The 19,362-nt window shown below is 42.5% G+C and overlaps 1 protein-coding gene across 1 annotated transcript in view; it reads left to right on the top strand.

Moving 5' to 3' along the window:
- LOC139551136 (amyloid beta A4 precursor protein-binding family B member 1-interacting protein-like) overlaps nt 1-16,859 on the top strand; it is a 39,089-nt gene extending 22,230 nt beyond the window's left edge. The window contains exons 5-13 of the mRNA XM_071362554.1: nt 338-415; nt 671-830; nt 2,193-2,314; nt 2,687-2,761; nt 2,924-3,067; nt 5,657-5,767; nt 11,445-11,543; nt 12,883-13,003; nt 14,809-16,859. Coding sequence (XP_071218655.1) covers nt 338-415; nt 671-830; nt 2,193-2,314; nt 2,687-2,761; nt 2,924-3,067; nt 5,657-5,767; nt 11,445-11,543; nt 12,883-13,003; nt 14,809-14,897 — 999 coding nt within the window. The 3' untranslated portion in view covers nt 14,898-16,859. The remainder of the gene's footprint in view (nt 1-337; nt 416-670; nt 831-2,192; nt 2,315-2,686; nt 2,762-2,923; nt 3,068-5,656; nt 5,768-11,444; nt 11,544-12,882; nt 13,004-14,808) is intronic.
- Nucleotides 16,860-19,362: the final 2,503 nt, after the last annotated feature.

Here is a 19,362-nt window from a genome sequence, read left to right as displayed (position 1 = left end):
TAAGATACAGTAGTATTTACTATAGTAAAAAACTTTTTTTTTGCGGACTAGTGTTTTTGCTGACATTACTGTAGTATTTACTACAGTGTTCTTTTGGTTAATACTGTAGTATTTACTATAGTATTTTTCAGTATACTACATCATTCTATAGTAAGTACTACACATGATCGAGGGATACTACAGTGTGTAGTATGGTATTCTACAGTACACTACAGTTTACTATATAATTCTACTGTAAGGACTGTAGTTTTCTATAGTAAACTGTAGTATTTTTTCATGTGGGTGTAGCACTTTTTCACATTCCTGCTGCTCAAACAGTATACTAACATTTTTCCAGGGAGAGGCCGAAGCACAAGCCAAAACGGACAAAATCAAGCTGGCTCTGGAGAAGCTAAAAGAGGCCAAAGTTAAGAAGGTATATTGGGTTGATTTCACTAAACCGGCTATAACCGCTTCACATTGTGAGGATTTGAGCTACCCCTATATCATGCAAAGCACTTTGAGTTGGAGAAAAATGCTACATGCCAATGTTTCTCGTAATCATTGTTTATTACTAGAATGGCAATCCCCATTTAAGTCAACATTCTGTGATGGGTGGGCCAGCAGTCATATTGAGTGTACTCAATAAGTACTTATATTTCAATGGCTATTTGTATGTACCTCCTGGTAGTTGGTAGTGAAGGTAATGATGAGTGATGGCAGCTCCAAGACACTGATGGTGGACGAGAGACAGACGGTCAGGGACGTGATGGATAATCTGTTTGAGAAGACCCACTGTGACTACAGCACGGACTGGAGCCTGTGTGAGACCAACCCCGAGCTGCAGACTGGTGAGAATCATACACACCAGACCTTGGTTCAGGTGGTATTTGTTTTCTGTCAAACACTTTGAGCATTTGAGTGAGCCCGGCTGAAGTGCCAGTTGGGTCAGGTTTTCACTTTTTGGGTTCTTCCATTGGTTCCATTGCACCAAGCAAGCTCAATCAAGCGCAGTCAAGGTACACTATATATACAAGAGTATGTGGACACCCCTTCAAATGAGTGGATTCAGCTATTTCAGCCACACCCGTTGCCGACATATTGTATAAATCGAGTACATAGCCATGCAATCTCCATAGACAAACATTGGCAGTAGAATGGCCTTACTGAAGAGCTCGGTGACTTTCAACGTGGCACCGTCATAGGATGCCGCCTTTCCAACAAGTCAGTTTGTCAAATATCTGTCCTGCTAGAGCTGCTGATATTGTGAAGTGGAAATATCTAGGCGCAATAACGTCTCACAAAATGGGACCGCCGAGTGCCGAAGTGCGTAGTGCGTAAAAATCATCTGTCCTCGGGTTACAACACTCACGACCGAGTTCCAAACTGCCTCTGGAAGCAACGTCAGCACAATAACTATTCGTCAGCAGCTTCATGAAATGGGTTTCCATGGCCGGGCAGCCACACACAAGCCTAAGATCACCATACGCAATGCCAAGCGTCGGCTGGAGTGGTATAAAGCTCGCCACCACTGGACTCTGGAGCAGTGGAAACACGTTCTCTGGAATGATGAATCACGCTTCACCATCTGGCAGTCTGATGGATGAATCTGGGTTTGGCGGATGCCAGGAGAACGCTATCTGTCCAAATGCATAGTGCCAACTGTAAAGTTTGGTGGAGGAGGAATAATGGTCTGGGGGTGTTTTTTATGGTTCGGGCTAGGCCCCTTAGTTCCAGTGAAGGGAAATCTTAATGCTACAGCATGCAATGAAATTCTAGGCGAAGAGGACTGGCCAGCCCTCAGAGACTGGTTCCTCTCTAGGTTTCTTCCTTGGTTCCTGCCTTTCCTGGGAGTTTTTCCTAACCACTGTGCTTCTACATCTGCATTCCTTGCTGTTTTGGGGTTTTAGGCTGGGTTTCTGTGTAAGCACTTTGTAACATCTGCTGATGTAAAAAGGTTGATTTGATTTGTGCTTCCAACTTTGTGGCAACCATTTATGGAAAACCTTTCCTGTTTCAGCATGGCAATGCCCCTGTGAAAAAAGCAAGGCCCATATCGAAATGGTTTGTCTATCGGTGTGGAAGAACGAGCAGGTGTCCACATATGTTTTGTAATTTAGTGTACTTTGGGTATGATTTAAGATATGACATTGTATGATTGATGTATATCATTTTCATAAAGAAATGAGGCTCCTCTTTTGTTCTCAATGCAGAAAGAGGGTTTGAAGACCATGAATATCTAGTGGAGCCTCTTTCTGCATGGACACGAGACAGTAAAAACCAAATCATTTTCCTTCTGAGACCCAACAAATATCTCTTCTTCAAGGACCCCCAGGTGAGTACAGTAGACAACTGGGCACCAAACATTAAGCACCAAACGGAAGAAAATAGACTGAATCAGGGAGAAATTACCTGGACTTATCCCCCCCCCAAAAAAACATATTTTTTGTTTTCTGTTGCAAGCTCTTTAAAACGTTTTCCGTTGCGTGCCCATATGAACATGACCCAGAGTTCACACAAAATAGTGCAGTTAACTGTGCTTTCTAATTTAAGTCAATGATCTGTCTCTACTTCTGCCAACTTTTTACCAAACAAAAGAGTGGTTTAAGTTGAGATAAACTGGCAACCAAGCTCTTTGTTTTAGTTCCATTATTTATATCCTTGTGCTGACATTGTCTTTTCACTTTTTTTTCACGTCAACTTCAAGATATTCTACCTATGGAAGAAAGACCAAAAATGTATTAAAGAGATAAAAGAAAGGCATAAGGAACTTCTGCTAAAGGTGAGTTATCACAAACACACCTGTAGTCTTCTCTGTAGCCTATACAGTACACACATTTACTGTACCAATATTTTGTTGGTGTTCTCCTTCCTCTTGAGAAAATCAGGCTTATCTAAACCCTTAAACACTTCCAAAAACCGTATTTTTTATTTCTGAATCCAGGAAAATTTTGATGGGCCTTCTCTCATCGTCCCAGACCTGGAGGGGCTGCTGTATCTGAGAGAGGATGGGAAGAAATCGTGGAAACGTCGCTACTTCCTGCTCAGGGCATCTGGGATATATTATGTGCCTAAAGGAAAGACAAAGGTACAGGAAGTGAAAGGAGTACCAAGGCACTCTAAATATAATTTATTAAAATGCATTTATTTGTATGGCATGTTCAATGGAAACAAAGATTATGAACCCAGATGCGTTTCGGCTGCATGTCCTTCGTCACAGCAAGTTGAGTAAACATCTTGTCAATACATAGTCTTGCACATACAGTATATTGTATAGGCAGTTTATGAACTAATATAAAAACGTATAGTATTCAGACCCCTTGACTCTTTCCACATTTTGTTACATTACAGCCTTATTCTAAAATTGATTACATTTTTTTAAATCCTCATCAATCTACACACAATACAATGGCAAAGACTTCTACAAATATATTAAAAATAAAAAACAGAAATACCTTATTTACATAAATATTCAGACCCTTTGCTATGAGACTCAAAATTGAGCTTAGGTGCATCCTGGGGATGTGAACAAGAACCCGATGGTCACTCTGACAGAGCTCCAGAGTTCCTATGTGGAGATGGGAGAACCTTCCAGAAGGACAACCATCTCTGCAGCACTCCACCAATCAGGCATTTATTGTAGAGTGGCCAGACGGAAGCCGCTCCTCAGTAAAAGGCACATGACAGCCAGCTTGGAGTTTGCCAAAAGGCACTTAAAGTACTTTTAGACCATGAGAAACAAGATTCTCTGGTCTGATGAAACCAAGATTGAACTGTTTGGCCTGAATGCAAAGCGTCACGTCTAGAGGAAACCTGGCACCATCCCTATGGTAAAGCATTGTGGTGGCAGCATCATGATGTGGGAATGTTTTTCAGTGGCAGGGACTGAGAGACTAGTCAGGATCGAGGCAAAGATGAATTGAGCTAAGTAACTCTGCAGCACTCCTCCAATCAGGCATTTATGGTACAAACAGTGTCGTTATTCCCGCCGCAAGGCAATCAAACAAGACAAATTTCAGTGTGGAGACAAAGTGGAGTCGCAATTCAACGGCTCAGACACGAGATGTATGTGGCAGGGTCTACAGACAACCATGGACTACAAAAGGAAAACCAGCCACGTCACGGACACCAACGTCTTGCTTCCAGACAAACTAAACACCTTCTTTGCCCGCTTTGAGGATAATACAATGCCACCGACGCGGCCCGCTACCAAGGACTGTGCTCACTCCTTCTTCGTGGCCTACGTGAGTAAGACATTTAAACGTGCTACGTGCTACCACTACCCCCAGCATCCCTAGCTGCGCCCTCAGAGCATGTGCAGACCAGCTGGCTGGTGTGTTTACGGACATATTCAATCTCTCCCTATCCCAGTATGTTGTCCCCACATGCTTCAAGATGGCCACAATTGTTCCTGTACCCAAAAAGGCAAAGGTAACTGAATTAAATTACTATCGCCCCGTAGCACTCACTTCTGTCATCGTGAAATGCTTTGAGAGACCGGTCAAGGATCATATCACCTCCACCTTACCTGTCCTCCTAGACCCACTTCAATTAGCTTACCGCCCCAATAGGTTCACAGACGATGCAATCGCCATCACACTGCACATTGCCCTATCCCATCTGGACAAGAGGAATACCTATATAAGAATGCTGTTCATTGACTATAGCTCAGCATACAACACCATAGTACCCTCCAAGACCATCATCAAGCTCGATGCCCTGGGTCTCAACCCCGCCCTGTGCAATTGGGTCCTGGAATTCCTGACGGGCCGCCCCCGAAAAGTATCTGAATGTCCTTGAGTGGCCCAGCCAGAGCCCGGACTTGAACCCGATCGAACATCTCTGAAGAGACCTGAAAATAGCTGTGCAGCGACGCTCCCCATCCAACCTGACAGAGCTTGAGAGAATCTGCAGAGAAGAATGGGAGAAACTACCCAAATACAGGTGTGCCAAGCTTGTAGTATCATACCCAAGAAGACTCGAGGCTGTAATCGCTGCAAAAGGTCCTTCAACAAAGTACTGAGTAAAGGGTCTGAATACTTATGTAAACGTGTTATCAGTTTTTTTTATATATATATACATTTTCAAAAATGTATAAACAGTTTTTGCTTTGTCATTGTGTGTAGATTGATGATGGGGAAAAAACAATGTAATCCATTTTAGAACAAGGCTGTAACAACGTAACAAAATGTGGAAAAAGTCAAGGGGTCTGATTAGTTTCCGAATGCACTGTATATGTTGTGTCTGCAAAACGCTTAAAAACAATTGGCTCAGGAAGTCCACAGTGCACACAGTCATTCAAGTTGGGACTTTTCAGACTAAAACAGTAATCTATGAAATCCTTACTCACTGGATCTCCAATGATATGATCAATATCGTCGCTGTCTGATGAAAATCTAGGAACTCCATTTGTTACCAATTTTCATATTTTTTTTCTTCTTGAAAGCAGTAACAACCCTCAATGTACTCTGAACATTTCATGACTTCAGGACCAAGAAAATGTATGCAAAATAGTTTCTGAATTTCATAATTGTATGTTCGTTAATGGGAAAATATGGTAATTTTCACAATTTCCTGAAAAGTCTCTATTTTAGAGATAAGATGTTTTCATCAGACAGCAACGATATAACCTAAAGTCTACTTATTCAGGTTTTCTCATGTTTTTCTTCCTTGGCAGACATCCAGGGACCTGGCGTGCTTCATTCAACTTGACAAAGTCAATATCTACACCACCACTGATTACAAACAGAAATACAAAGCACCAACTGATTTCTGCTTCATCCTCAAGGTAGGCCATCCATCTTGGAGGAAAGATTAACAGATGTTATCAGTTTGTCACAGTGGACATTTGTCTTCTGCTCTTCTCCAATCGACTCGCTGAGGTAACTGACGGGGTAACACACACACACACACACACACACACACACACACACACACAAAGAACTGGGTGACCAAGAAGGAGAGTGATGGAGTGCTGCATCAGATGACCTGGCCTCCACATTCACCCGACCTCAACCCAATTGAGATGGTTTGGGATGAGTTGGACCGCAGAGTGAAGGAAAAACAGCCAACAAGTACTCAGCATATGTGGGAACTCCTTAAAGACTGTTGGAAAAGCATTCCAGGTGAAGTTGGTAGAGAGAATGCCAAGAGTGTGCAAAGCTATCATCAAGGCAAAAGGTGGCTACTGAATCTAAAATATATTTAGATTTGTTTAACACTTTTTTGGTTACTACGTGATTCCATATGTGTTATATCATAGTTTTGATGTTTTCACTATTATTCGACAATGTAGAAAATAGTAAAACTAAAGAAAAAGTATTGAATGAGTAGGTGTGTCCAAACTTTTGACTGGTACTGTACATTTAGAATACATTTCAAAGATAAGAACAATCTTAGCTGAGACTTAATCAAGGATTGTAACATTTTACCTGGGCAAGAAAGTTTAGAAATAGGGCGATAATTATTTAGGTCACAAGGGTCCCCACCTTTATGAAGGTGGAGTACATTGCCCGCCTTCAAAACCTTGGGGATAGTACCAGATAATCGTCATGTTAAAAAAATGGATAATGATTCAGCAATCAGGGGGGCTGTCACGTTCGTCGTAAGGATTGGACCAAGGTGCAGCGTTGTAAGCGTACATTTTCTTTATTCAATATGAACACCGAACAAAAACAACAAAAGCACAAACGAAACGTGAAGCTACTGGTGTGCACACAGGCAACTATCTGTAGACAAGATCCCACAAAACACAAAGGGGAAATGGCTGCCTAAATATGATCCCCAATCAGAGACAACGATAAACAGCTGTCTCTGATTGGGAAGCATACCAGGCCAACATAAACCATTAATCACCTAGATGACCCACCCTAGTCACTATCACGCCCCAACCAACATAGAGAATAAACAGCTCTCTATGGTCAGGGCGTGACAGGGGCAGAGAGCTGCAGCAGATATGGATATCAGACCTAGATTATTATTTTTTTTTACATCAATCTTAATCAAGGCATCTAGCACATCACAGGTAGTAAATTGTTGAAATGAAAACAAAGATTCACTAGAAGTTGAAGGGTTAACCATTGAGTCAGCTAGGGGCTGGCAGAGGTCAATTAAATCACAGTTTCTGTCAGATAAAAAGCCTGCTGAGAGAAAATTATTAAAAGCATCACTTATTCCATTCTTCTCAGTTATAATGCCAGAGTCAGACAGAACTTGCTTAGGCTGGGAAGAAATGTTCTAGAGCCAACTCAGGGTCAGTAATACAGGAGAGTGGCTAAATCAGAATGGAACATGTAACGTAAAAACACTCGAGGAGAACTTTTTAAACTTGGTCCATCTTAATTAAACAAGGATTAGTATGTTTCTGTACTATACTATGGGACAATGATCACTGAGATCATATGCAAGTACTAAACAAATATTTATGGGGGTTATTAGTGAGAATTAAATCAGTCAATGAGTTAACAGGGTTTCTCCCATTTAGCCGTGTGCATTTTGAGATCAATTGAGTCAGATTCAAATCAATGCATATACTTTTAAATTGATCTGTGGCCGGGGATAGCCAACCCAGACTCAAATCCCCTCAAATCACCAACTCCGAGGACAAGAAATGTGTTAAACACTCGGCTATACCACCAGTAACGTCCGCCATGGCAGCAGGGGGGCGGTAAATCCCATTAACAAATAAATGTGTATTCTAGTTTATGGACACATCTACAACCAGGAGCTCAAATTTATTGGGAACAGAAATATCTAAAGATTGGCACTCCATGAAATTAGATTTGACATATATGGCCACTCCTCCCCTTTCTGTAATCTGTCACACCTAAATACATGATAATAATTTACTTCAATGTCTTTATCAGATACAGAACCATTTAACCATGTTTCTGAGAGAACCAGAATGTCAGGACAAATGTCAATTGTGTCCATTCTTTCAATCATACTTCGCACATTTAGGTGCATTAGCCCAAGCCCCCTACTAGAATTAAAGTCCGGGGGGTATTCAGCTCATTCCCATAAGAGCTGACAGGCATAGGGTCATCTGCAGCTATTTGTTGAGTGAGCTGAGACTTTGCCAAGGTCCCTGGGCAACCACATGAGAGCAGAGTAGACTGAGCATTTGACAGACATCCCTCAAGTCACTGGATGCAGGGGCTGGAGTGGGAACTGGGAGAGCAGTGTTGGCAGAGCTCAGTCCACCCTGATGAAGCTCCTGCCAATGCTCCATTATGGGTGTGCACAGGAGGCATTGGTGTGGCTCCTGTTGCAGGGTTGGGGCTGCCATGGGGGGAAGAAGTGTCCCAGGCATGTCCTGGGGATGGGAGTAGGGAAGGTAACCAAAACTAGCTTGGGGGGGAGGTTGTAGGGGGAATTGAGGGTGGTGTGGAGGGCAGTGTGACTGGCAAAGCTCAAAACTCTCAGCACATGAGGGCTGATGATGTGAATGATACATGGTGTGGACTGCATCATGTGGTGCACTACCCTCAACAGTGTTTTGCCACACCCTAGGGTAGTGGTCGGTGCTGTGTAGAGCTGGGCAGTTGAGGTGGGCCTGGTCTGGTAGAGCTGTGCTGTGCTGTGATGGGTCTGGTAGAGCTTTGCTGAGGCGGGCCTGGTCTGGTAGAGCTGTGCTGAGGCGGACCTGGTCTGGCAGTATGAGAAGGAGGTTGTAGTGGGAATTGAAGAGGGTGGTGTGGAGGGCAGTGTGACCACCGATGCTCCAAACTGTGCATGGGGCCTCTGACTGTTTGCGGCTTGGGCATAGCTCAGTCTATCTGCATGCAGTTCCTGGGAGATAAGTGGTGTAGGGTGGTGTGGGGGTCAGTGTTGCTGGCTGTTCTTCTATCTCTATAAGGCTCAGGTCTAAAGGAGTGTCTTATTTGTCTCATGGAGTTGGTGGGTGAGGTGGACTGGCCACATTGTCTTAAAGACAGTGCAGGCTGAGGGTGGAATAGTGGGCCATAGCACACAGTCCCGAGAAAGGCTGGCATTTACCCTCTGGATGGTGGCATTATTGGAAGTCTCTCCTCTGGAGCAGGGTAGATATTACTATCTTTGCAAGGGGTAAGATGGTGGAGGCCCTGTCTATCAGTCCCCTTAGTGATGTGGCCACCCTCTCCTGTTGGGCACGCAGGTCATTGGTCCCCAGGTGTGAATGATGATATGGCTTGGTGAGCAAGCTGGGCCACAGTCATGAGCTCCATAGCTCTCAATTCAACTAAATTTCAATGCAAGGGGCTTTATTGGCATGGGAAACATACGTTAACATTGCCAAAGCAAGTGAAGTAGATAATATACAAAGTGAAATAAACAATAAAAATTAACAGTAAACATTACACTCACAGAAGTTCCAAAAGAATAAAGACATTACAAATGTCGTATTATGTATATGTACAGCGTTGTAACGATGTGCAAATGGTTAAAGTACAAAAGGGAAAATAAATAAACATAAATATGGGTTGTATTTACAATGGTGTTTGTTCTTCACCGGTTGCCCTTTTCTTGTGGCAACAGGTTACAAATCTTGCTGCTGTGATGGCACACTGTGTTATTTCACCCAGTAGCTCTCTCTGTTGTGGGGCACCATAACTTTGACACCTTTTTATTTGGGAAAAGTTGATTCTCTATATAAACTTTCCATTTGAGTCCATCATTAATATAATGTCTGGTTTTTCGTCAAGTCTATGGAGGATGGCAGGAGTGATGGGAGTAATTACAGGCCGTGAGATGGGCATGGAGAGGGTCAGCTGGGTTGGTGCATTTGTTGGTTGGGTTGGTAGGTGGGTTCTGACTCAGCTGTTGGCCTGGTCCTGCGTTTTTGTGTGACTCTTTGTAGATGGATGGTGGTGGCTGAGAAATTCCTGCCTTAGCTCATGTACTGTAACTCCTTCTGGAGGTCGTGCATGTGGCTGGTGTTGTCTGTGCTGGACAGTTCCTCTCTAAGACTGCGCACGTCCATCCCGAGAGCCTGGTTGTCCTCAACATTTTTCATTGCACACTGCAGCTCCTGGATCTCACCCCTATGCTGACGCACCAGGCTGATCTCCTCCTCTATATGATGCAGGTGTCACGTGTGAGAGAGGCGTGCTCAGGGCTGTGTCTGCTGCATGCGAGGGAGGGAGAGGGACACTGGGGACTACATACTGGGGCACAGAGGGAGTGGAGGCTGTTGTAGGTAGTGACAGTGGAGCGGTTGTAAGTTCAGCAAGAAGAGGTTTTATTTGGTCGAAGTAGTAAACAAATTGAGCCAGACTGGCCTCCGAACCTTGATCCATCACAGTGCCGTTGTTATGAATATGAATGTTACATTTGGGGGTGGAATCAATGTACAGTTGCCTCATTGTTCTGTTTTCTGACATTTTATGCCCTTATGGAGAGGTGTGTGCCAAGCATTAGGATCATCCGTGTAGAACAGAAGGTCTCCTTTTATTTCCTTGTTTACTTTTAGGATGAAGTCTGCCCTCAGAGTCTCTGGGGTTTCTCTTCTCTTAGTAATTTCTTTCAATATTGGTTGCTTAATATTTATGTCAGTTACTTGCAGAACCATGTCTGACAATTATCTGTTTTTAAAGGTACATTATAGAAGTTAACTTAAGTTGCTGTTTACCTTGAATTTTAGCGTATATTTAAACTGTATGGTTCATAACAACATATAACCACAATTGTTTTCTGTCCATTTTGGAGAAAAACATTCTTCCTCACCAGTGTCCCTAAACTCTTAGAAAAAAGGGTTCCAAAAGAATTCTTCAGCTGTCCCCATAGAAAGAACCCTTTTTGGTTCCAGGGAGAACCCCTTTTGGTCCACGTAGAACTCTCTGTGGAAAGGGGCCTACATGGAAGCCTAAAGGGTTCTACCGGGAACCAAAAAATATTATTCAAAGGGTTCTCCTATGGGGACAGCCAAAGAACCATTCTAGGTTCTAGATAGCTCCTTTGTTTCTAAGTGTAAAGCCAAAAAGTTAGTAAAAAAAATAGTTTATCTTCAAATTTGATTTCAAACAGGCAACAAAGTTATGGTTCAAATTAGGGCCTTTATTTTTTACTCGTCATTTATTGTGTGTATGAGAATGTTCAGACATTCTTAACATGAATGAGAAAGGTTCTTAATGTGAGAGGGTTTGAGAACATGGAAGTGCAACCCACATGGACCCACATGGATGTAAGCATTTCGTTGGACAGTGTACACCACGTGTATCCTGTACGTACGACTAATCAAACTTGAAACACGGTAGTGCAATACAAATAGCGCTCCTCTAATGGCTTGACTCATGTGAGCATTGGCTGCCCCCTGTTGTCTCTTTGATGAACTACAACAACAAAAATACTGGACTACTTGAACAAAGACGGAGCACTGAATCAAGCATCAATACAGTATTTTGCGACAGACATTGCACGCACAGCAGATGCTGCTCTAAGAGCAGAGATTACCATCAATGCCATTTGTTCTGTTCTTTTCCCTTCAGCATCCTCAGATCCAGAAGGAGTCCCAATACATCAGATTCCTGTGTTGTGATGATGAGCTCACTCTCTCCCTCTGGGTCAACTCCATCAGAGTAGCCAAGGTCAGGCTTTATTAATACTCTTTTCCCACTATCTTGCCAACCTGAGCTGTACTGTGCTGGCTCAGTTATTAGTTGTATTCCTTTCACATTATTCTTTCCAGCATGGTCCTAGCAACTCCCACATGAAAAAATACTATAGTATACTATGGTATAAATACTATAGTATTCATAGTGAATACTGTAGTATTTGCAGTTAACTATAGCATAAATACTCTGTTAAAAGAAAACGGTGGTATAATACTATAGTAAGTATAATACTATAGCAATTAATGTAGTATTTTTGCAGATTGTAGTATACTGTAGTATTTACTGTTGTGTTTTTGCGGAGATTGCTGTAGTATTTAGTATAGTGTTTTTGTTTTATCATCTTTGACATGCTAAAAGAGCAGATTTCCACAATCTGTAGGTAGGTAGGACTGGGTCATTTTTGTATTAGATTTTTTGTACATTTCTTCACAGGTAAAATGGCACAAGTTAAAATTCAATAATCATTCATTTAAAAAATAGAGAGAATCAGTCCGTTGGTCAGTCAGTCCACAACATGTCTGCTTCTTTGTGTTGGGGAAGGGGTGGGATCTGGGCTGGCAGTTGCTGGATGGAGGTGGCAGTTGTGGTTAGTCGGTGCTGTGTCCAGAGTTGTTGCCTGTGTTGGGGCTGGGACCGGGACTGGAAGTCGTGCTGAGGTTGAAAACTGGGGGGGGCAGGAACCGGGAACTGGGTCCGGATCTGGGTCTGTAGAGGGGAGGAGGACAACTTGAGAAGCAAGCACTTCCCAGTGATCTGCTCGCTCCAGATGAAGGTTAGATCTTTGATCCCACCTCCGCGCTTCTTCCGGTGTTCTGGTATGGGGGCTGGGTCTGGTGCTGGATCTGTAGCAGAGGTAGAACTAAGGTCTGAACAGAACTAGACAATAATTTGTGCCAGGTGTGATATCCCTCCTAAACAGCTCAGGCTAGTGTTCCTATCAACCCAGTAAGGCCAGCAGCCTAGTGTCTTTTTATTGGTATGTAACTGTAATGAATGTTGTATTGTCAACTTGTTGTCTACTGTATTTAAACACTACTTTAAACGTGTACTACAACAAAATTTCCCCATGGGGACAATGACAATGAGTTCAGAGCTTGTGCTCTTCTCTATAACCTGTAGGGAACACAACATATGGTATTTACTTGGCATGTAAGTTTCTCAGGTTCCATTTATCTAATATTAGGTTTTGGTTGAATATCTGATAACATTCAGTATCAAAAATATGCAAAAGTAGAGAAAATTCAAAAGGGGGGCAAATACTTTTTCACTGCACTGTATGTTGTGTGTACCTATTGTATCTATCTTTGTTTAGTATGGGGCCACCCTGTACAAGAACTACCAGATGGCAGTGAGGAGAGCATCAACGATCAGCTCCACTCTGCACCTGACTAGTCTGCCTGCCTCCAGCCCTTCCACACCTACTGTGCACAGAGGTGACACAATTACACACATACAGTTGAAGTCGGAAGTTTACATACACCTTAGCCAAATACATTTAAACTAATTTTCACAATTCCTGACATTTAATCCTAGTAAGAATCCTCTGTCTTAGGTCAGTTAGGATCACCACTTTATTTTAAGAATGTGAAATGTCAGAATAATAGTAGAGAGAATGATTTATTTCAGCTTTTATTTCTTTCATCACATTCCCAGTGGGTCAAAGGTTTACATACACTCAGTTAGTATTTGGTAGCATTGCCTTTAAATGATTTAACCTGGGTCAAACTTTTCAAGGCCTTCCACAAGCTTCCCACATAAGTTGGGTGAATTTTGGCCCATTCCTCCTGACAGAGCTGGTGTAACTGAGTCAGGTTTGTAGGCCTCCTTGCTTGCACACGCTTTTTCAGTTCTGCCCACAAATTTTCTATGGAATTGAGGTCAGGGCTTTGTGATGGCCACTTCAATACCTTGATTTTGTTGTCATTAAGCCATTTTGCCACAACTTTGGAAGTATGCTTGGAGTCATTGTCCATTTGGAAGACCCATTTGCGACCAAGCTTTAACTCCCTGACTGATGTTGCTTCAATATAGCCGCATAATTTTCCTTCCTCATGATTCTATCTATTTTGTGAAGTGCACCAGTCCCTCCTGCAGCAAAGCACACCCACAACATGATGCTGCCACCCCCGTGCTTCACGGTTGGGATGGTGTTCTTCAGCTTGCAAACCTCCCCCTTTTTCCTCCAAACATAACGATGGTCATTATGACCAGAGGACATTTCTCCAAAAAGTACGATCTTTGTCCCCATGTGCAGTTGCAAACTGTAGTCTGGCTTTTTATGGCGGTTTTGGAGCAGTGGCTTCTTCCTTGCTGAGCGGCCTTTCAGGTTATGTCGATATAGGACTCGTTTTACTGTGGATATAGATACTTTTGTACCCGTTTCCTCCAGCATCTTCACAAGGTCCTTTGCTGTTGTTCTGGGATTGGTTTGCACTTTTCGCACCAAAGTACGTTCATCTCTATGAGACAGAACGCGTCTCCTTCTTGAGCGGTATGACAGCTGCGTGGTCTCATGGTGTTTATACTTGCATACTATTGTTTGTACAGATGAACGTGGTACCTTCAGGCGTTTGGAAATTGCTCCCAAGGATGAACCAGACTTGTGGAGGTCTACAATTTTTTTTCTGAGGTCTTGGCTGATTTCTTTTGATTTCCCATGATGTCAAGCAAAGAGGCAGTGCGTTTGAAGGTAGGCCTTGAAATACATCCACAGGTACACCTCCAATTGACTCAAATGGTGTCAATTAGCCTATCAGAAGCTTCTAAAGCCATGACATAATTTTTTGCAATTTTCCAAGCTGTTTAAAGGCACAGTCAACTTAGTGTATGTAAACTTCTGACCCACTGGATGTCCTAACTGACTTGCCAAACTATAGTTTGTTAACAAGAAAATTTGAAGTGGTTGAAAAATGAGTTTTAATGACTCCAACATAAGTGTATGTAAACCTCCAACATCAACTGTACGCACATCCTTATGGGGACCAAAAATGTATTCCCTTTCAAAATCCTATTTTCCCTAAACCTTACCATAGCCCCTAACCTTAATCCTAACCCGAATTCTAATCCCTAAACCTAAAATAGCAATTTTCCTCCTGTCTGAATTGTGTTGTTTTAATATCCTTTTGAGGATTTCTGGTACCCATTAGGAGAGTTAAGCAAAAACCACACACAAATGGAATATAATATGGTCAACCCCAAAACATAATCTAAATAATAAATATTGTTTTCCTTTCCTCAGCAAATGGACACACCCCTCAGGAGGACCTTCCTGAACCTCCCCCATACTTTATTCCCCCGCCCCCTTCTGGTTGGGGCTCTGGGGTCTAGGGAAGGAGCTCCACCCCCTCAATGCACAACCAAGACAACCATATGACATTCTCAACCTACCTACAGACAGGCAGGCCCAGTCTACATGGACAATGCTTGCTGAAATACAACCCTCTGGAGGTGACGGGCCCTGCTCCAATAAAACACACCCTTCCTTCCTTGAAGTAACTGATCTGAAAATACATTATTGGACAATGGAATGTAGTGAAGACATTTCCAAACCATTGACTGAGGCGGCAGGTACAGTAGCCTAGTGGTTAGAGCGTTGGGCCAGGAACCAAAAGGTTGCTGGATCAAATCCCTGAGCTGACAAGGTAAAACAATCTGTCGTTCTGAACAAGGCAGTTAACCCACTGTTCCCTGGTAGGCTGTCATTGTAAATAAGAATTTGTTCTTAACTGACTTGCCTAGTTAAATAATATATACAGTGGGGAGAACAAGTATTTGATACACTGCCGATTTTGCAGGTTTTCCTACTTACAAAGCATGTAGAGGTCTGTCATTTTTATCATAGGTACACTTCAACTGTGAGAGACGGAATCTAAAACAAAAATCCAGAAAATCACATTGTATGATTTTTAAGTAATTAATTAGCATTTTATTGCATGACATAAGTATTTGATACATCAGAAAAGCAGAACTTAATATTTGGTACAGAAACCTTTGTTTGCAATTACAGAGATCATAGGTTTCCTGTAGTTCTTGACCAGGTTTGCACACACTGCAGCAGGGATTTTGGCCCACTCCTCCATACAGACCTTCTCCAGATCCTTCAGGTTTCGGGGCTGTCGCTGGGCAATACGGACTTTCAGCTCCCTCCAAAGATTTTCTATTGGGTTCAGGTCTGGAGACTGGCTAGGCCACTCCAGGACTTTGAGATGCTTCTTACGGAGCCACTCCTTAGTTGCCCTGGCTGTGTGTTTCGGGTCGTTGTCATGCTGGAAGACCCAGCCACGACCCATCTTCAATGCTCTTACTGAGGGAAGGAGGTTGTTGGCCAAGATCTCGCGATACATGGCCCCATCCATCCTCCCCTCAATACGGTGCAGTCGTCCTGTCCCCTTTGCAGAAAAGCATCCCCAAAGAATGATGTTTCCACCTCCATGCTTCACGGTTGGGATGGTGTTCTTGGGGTCGTACTCATCCTTCTTCTTCCTCCAAACACGGCGAGTGGAGTTTAGACCAAAAAGCTCTATTTTTGTCTCATCAGACCACATGACCTTCTCCCATTCCTCCTCTGGATCATCCAGATGGTCATTGGCAAACTTCAGACGGGCCTGGACATGCGCTGGCTTGAGCAGGAGGAACTTGCGTGCGCTGCAGGATTTTAATCCATGACGGCGTAGTGTGTTACTAATGGTTTTCTTTGAGACTGTGGTCCCAGCTCTCTTCAGGTCATTGACCAGGTCCTGCCGTGTAGTTCTGGGCTGATACCTCACCTTCCTCATGATCATTGATGCCCCACGAGGTGAGATCTTGCATGGATCCCCAGACCGAGGGTGATTGACCGTCATCTTGAACTTCTTCCATTTTCTAATAATTGCGCCAACAGTTGTTGCCTTCTCACCAAGCTGCTTGCCTATTGTCCTGTAGCCCATCCCAGCTTTGTGCAGGTCTACAATTTTATCCCTGATGTCCTTACACAGCTCTCTGGTCTTGGCCATTGTGGAGAGGTTGGAGTCTGTTTGATTGAATGTGTTTTGACAGGTGTCTTTTATACAGGTAACGAGTTCAAACAGGTGCAGTTAATACAGGTAATGAGTGGAGAACAGGAGGGCTTCTTAAAGAAAAACTAACAGGTCTGTGAGAGCCGGAATTCTTACTGGTTGGTAGGTGATCAAATACTTATGTCATGCAATAAAATGCTAATTAATTACTTAAAAATCATACAATGTGATTTTCTGGATTTTTGTTTTAGATTCCGTCTCTCACAGTTGAAGTGTACCTATGATAAAAATTACAGACCTCTACATGCTTTGTAAGTAGGAAAACCTGCAAAATCGGCAGTGTATCAAATACTTGTTCTACCCACTGTATATATTTAACTGATGATGCATGTTCTTGGGTTATTTCTGTATTGAATATATCAGACCTAGAGGCTAGATTCAATCAGATCAAGCGATAACCGGGAAAGGCAGACACCCACATACGGATGTCTTGGCAGTGTCAGAGGTGGAACTGCATTGGAGCCATCAAATCGGTGAGCAGCTGCTCTTGCGGTCATTGTCACGAAGCCACATCCACCCCACTCCGGTTAAAGTTCAGAACGAGAAAATCTAGGCTAAATAGAAATAATTATGCTCAAATTGAAAAATCATTGACCTAAATAATGAGGATTTCTATCATCCTAATCGAGGTGTAGAAAACAAGGCTGCATAGGATTTCTGTTAATGCTACTCCGTGCAGCCAATGGTAATGTCCTCTTTAGGTTTAATGCCGGCAGCCACTTGTGGATTTGACAGCTCTAACTCAGTTTTTTACATTTAAAAACACATTTCCTGCTATTTTACAAAGTTGGACATGAATTATTATGCTTCTCTTGCATATGACGTGTTCATATGCTATCTGGGGGGGGGGGGATAACAGAAGTTGTTTTGTCGAGATCACAAGATAATCCAAAGTACCACGCATTTAGGAAAGCCCTTTGAACATATTCATATCATTTTTTATATGAATAATTAAAACAATTTATATCAATAATTAAAATGTTTATATCAATAATTATAATTTTTTATATAAAAAAATACAACTATCAATCATTCAAATGTTTGATATCGATAATTTGATTTTTTTATACAAAAAAATCCATGATAATTACCTTCTTGGGGGTGGGATTGCATTTGTAAGCTCCTACATCAAATCAAATTTTATTTGTCACATGTGCCGAATACAACAGGTGTACCCTTACAGTGAAATGCTTACTTACAAGCCCTTAACCAACAATGCAGTCGCTACTGAAAGTCTACATATTGCACTGTCTTCATATTAAAATTAAATATAAAAAGGATTACAACTTACTTCTCTTGTTCAAAGTGAAAAAACATTTATAGAAAATGTTAAGAAATGAAAATGTATTGATTGCCAATGTCTTCACACCCCAGTGTGAAAGCACCTTTGGCAGCCATTACAGCTGTGAATCATTTTTAATAAGATTCTACTAACCTTGCACAACTCTTAGGGGTTTTGTCAAAATGACTCAAACTCAGTATTTTGGGTTGGGAATCATTGATGGACAATAATATTTTCAAGCAGATTTAGGTCAGGACTGAGACTAGACTATTTAGGAACACTCAACACCTCTTAGAAAGCCATTCTGGTGTATCTTTAGCGTTAGAATTTGTGCAATTGTTCCGCAAAAAATATATAACTATCGCAGGGTTAGGTATTCAAAAGACTTTGGCGGGTTTTCCTCTAACTTTTTACCTGTCCTTTGCTCTTTTCATATTTATTTTGATCCTAACAAACTCCCCAGCCCCTTCCAGCAACAAGCATACCCATAACATGATTCTGCCACCACAATCCTAATCTTATTCAAAATGATTCACATCTGTAATGGCTGCCAACAGTGCTTCCATAAATCAAATCAAACTTTATTTGTCACATGTGCCGAATACAACAACCTTACCGTGAAATGCTTACTTACAAGCCCTTAACCAACAGCGCAGTTCAAGAAGAGGCGCCTTATCCTCAAGGTCACCTCAAGGTCGCCTATCCTCTTCACGCTGTACACAAACTACTGCATCTGCTCTGCAAGCACCGCAACAACTACATAGTTAAGTTCTCGGACAAAACCGCTGTCCTCGGACTCTTAAACAAAGGCTCTGACACCAACGGCTACAGGGCGGCGATTGAAGGATTCGTCAGATGGTGTGATGAACATCACCTACAACTGAATGTGAAAAAAACTTAGGAGATGATCCTTGACTCTAAGTCCATTGGAGACTACATCCCCATGGTGGTACACGGAAAGAACATTAAGCAGGTAAACTCATACAAGTACCCGGGGGTCCACATTGACAGTGGGCTTTGCTGGCGCACCCATGTGGAGAGCGTGTGCTCACGCATCCAATAGTGCTTACACTTCCTGCGTTGACTTTAGGGTCTATGGAGGCTGGTGACAAACATTTTGAGGAGGATGGGAGACCCACGGTATAGGCACGTAACGCACGGAGACGACAAGGTGTGTTTCAAAAATCGGCAAAGACTAATTATTTTAACCTAAAGCATTTAATAAAGACATTTATAGTACAATATTATGGGGAATGAGAGGGCTAATTACACCGTGTTGGAAAGGGATCACAGCAGTGAGGGAATTAGGCATGAGTTGAGGTGTTCAGAGGCTTGACCAGTGCAGGACAGGATTTGACTGGGAAGACAAAAAACAACAACACAACACACTACATAGATTGACAAAAGGGCTAAGAATGAGTTAGTCCAAGCAAGGAGTAAAATCATTGATGTGTAA

The sequence above is a fragment of the Salvelinus alpinus genome, chromosome 23 (assembly GCF_045679555.1).
Source record: "Salvelinus alpinus chromosome 23, SLU_Salpinus.1, whole genome shotgun sequence".
In the NCBI taxonomy this organism is placed as follows: domain Eukaryota; kingdom Metazoa; phylum Chordata; class Actinopteri; order Salmoniformes; family Salmonidae; genus Salvelinus; species Salvelinus alpinus.
Note: the sequence above shows the minus strand (reverse complement) of the source record. Positions and strands in the feature narration are given on the sequence as shown.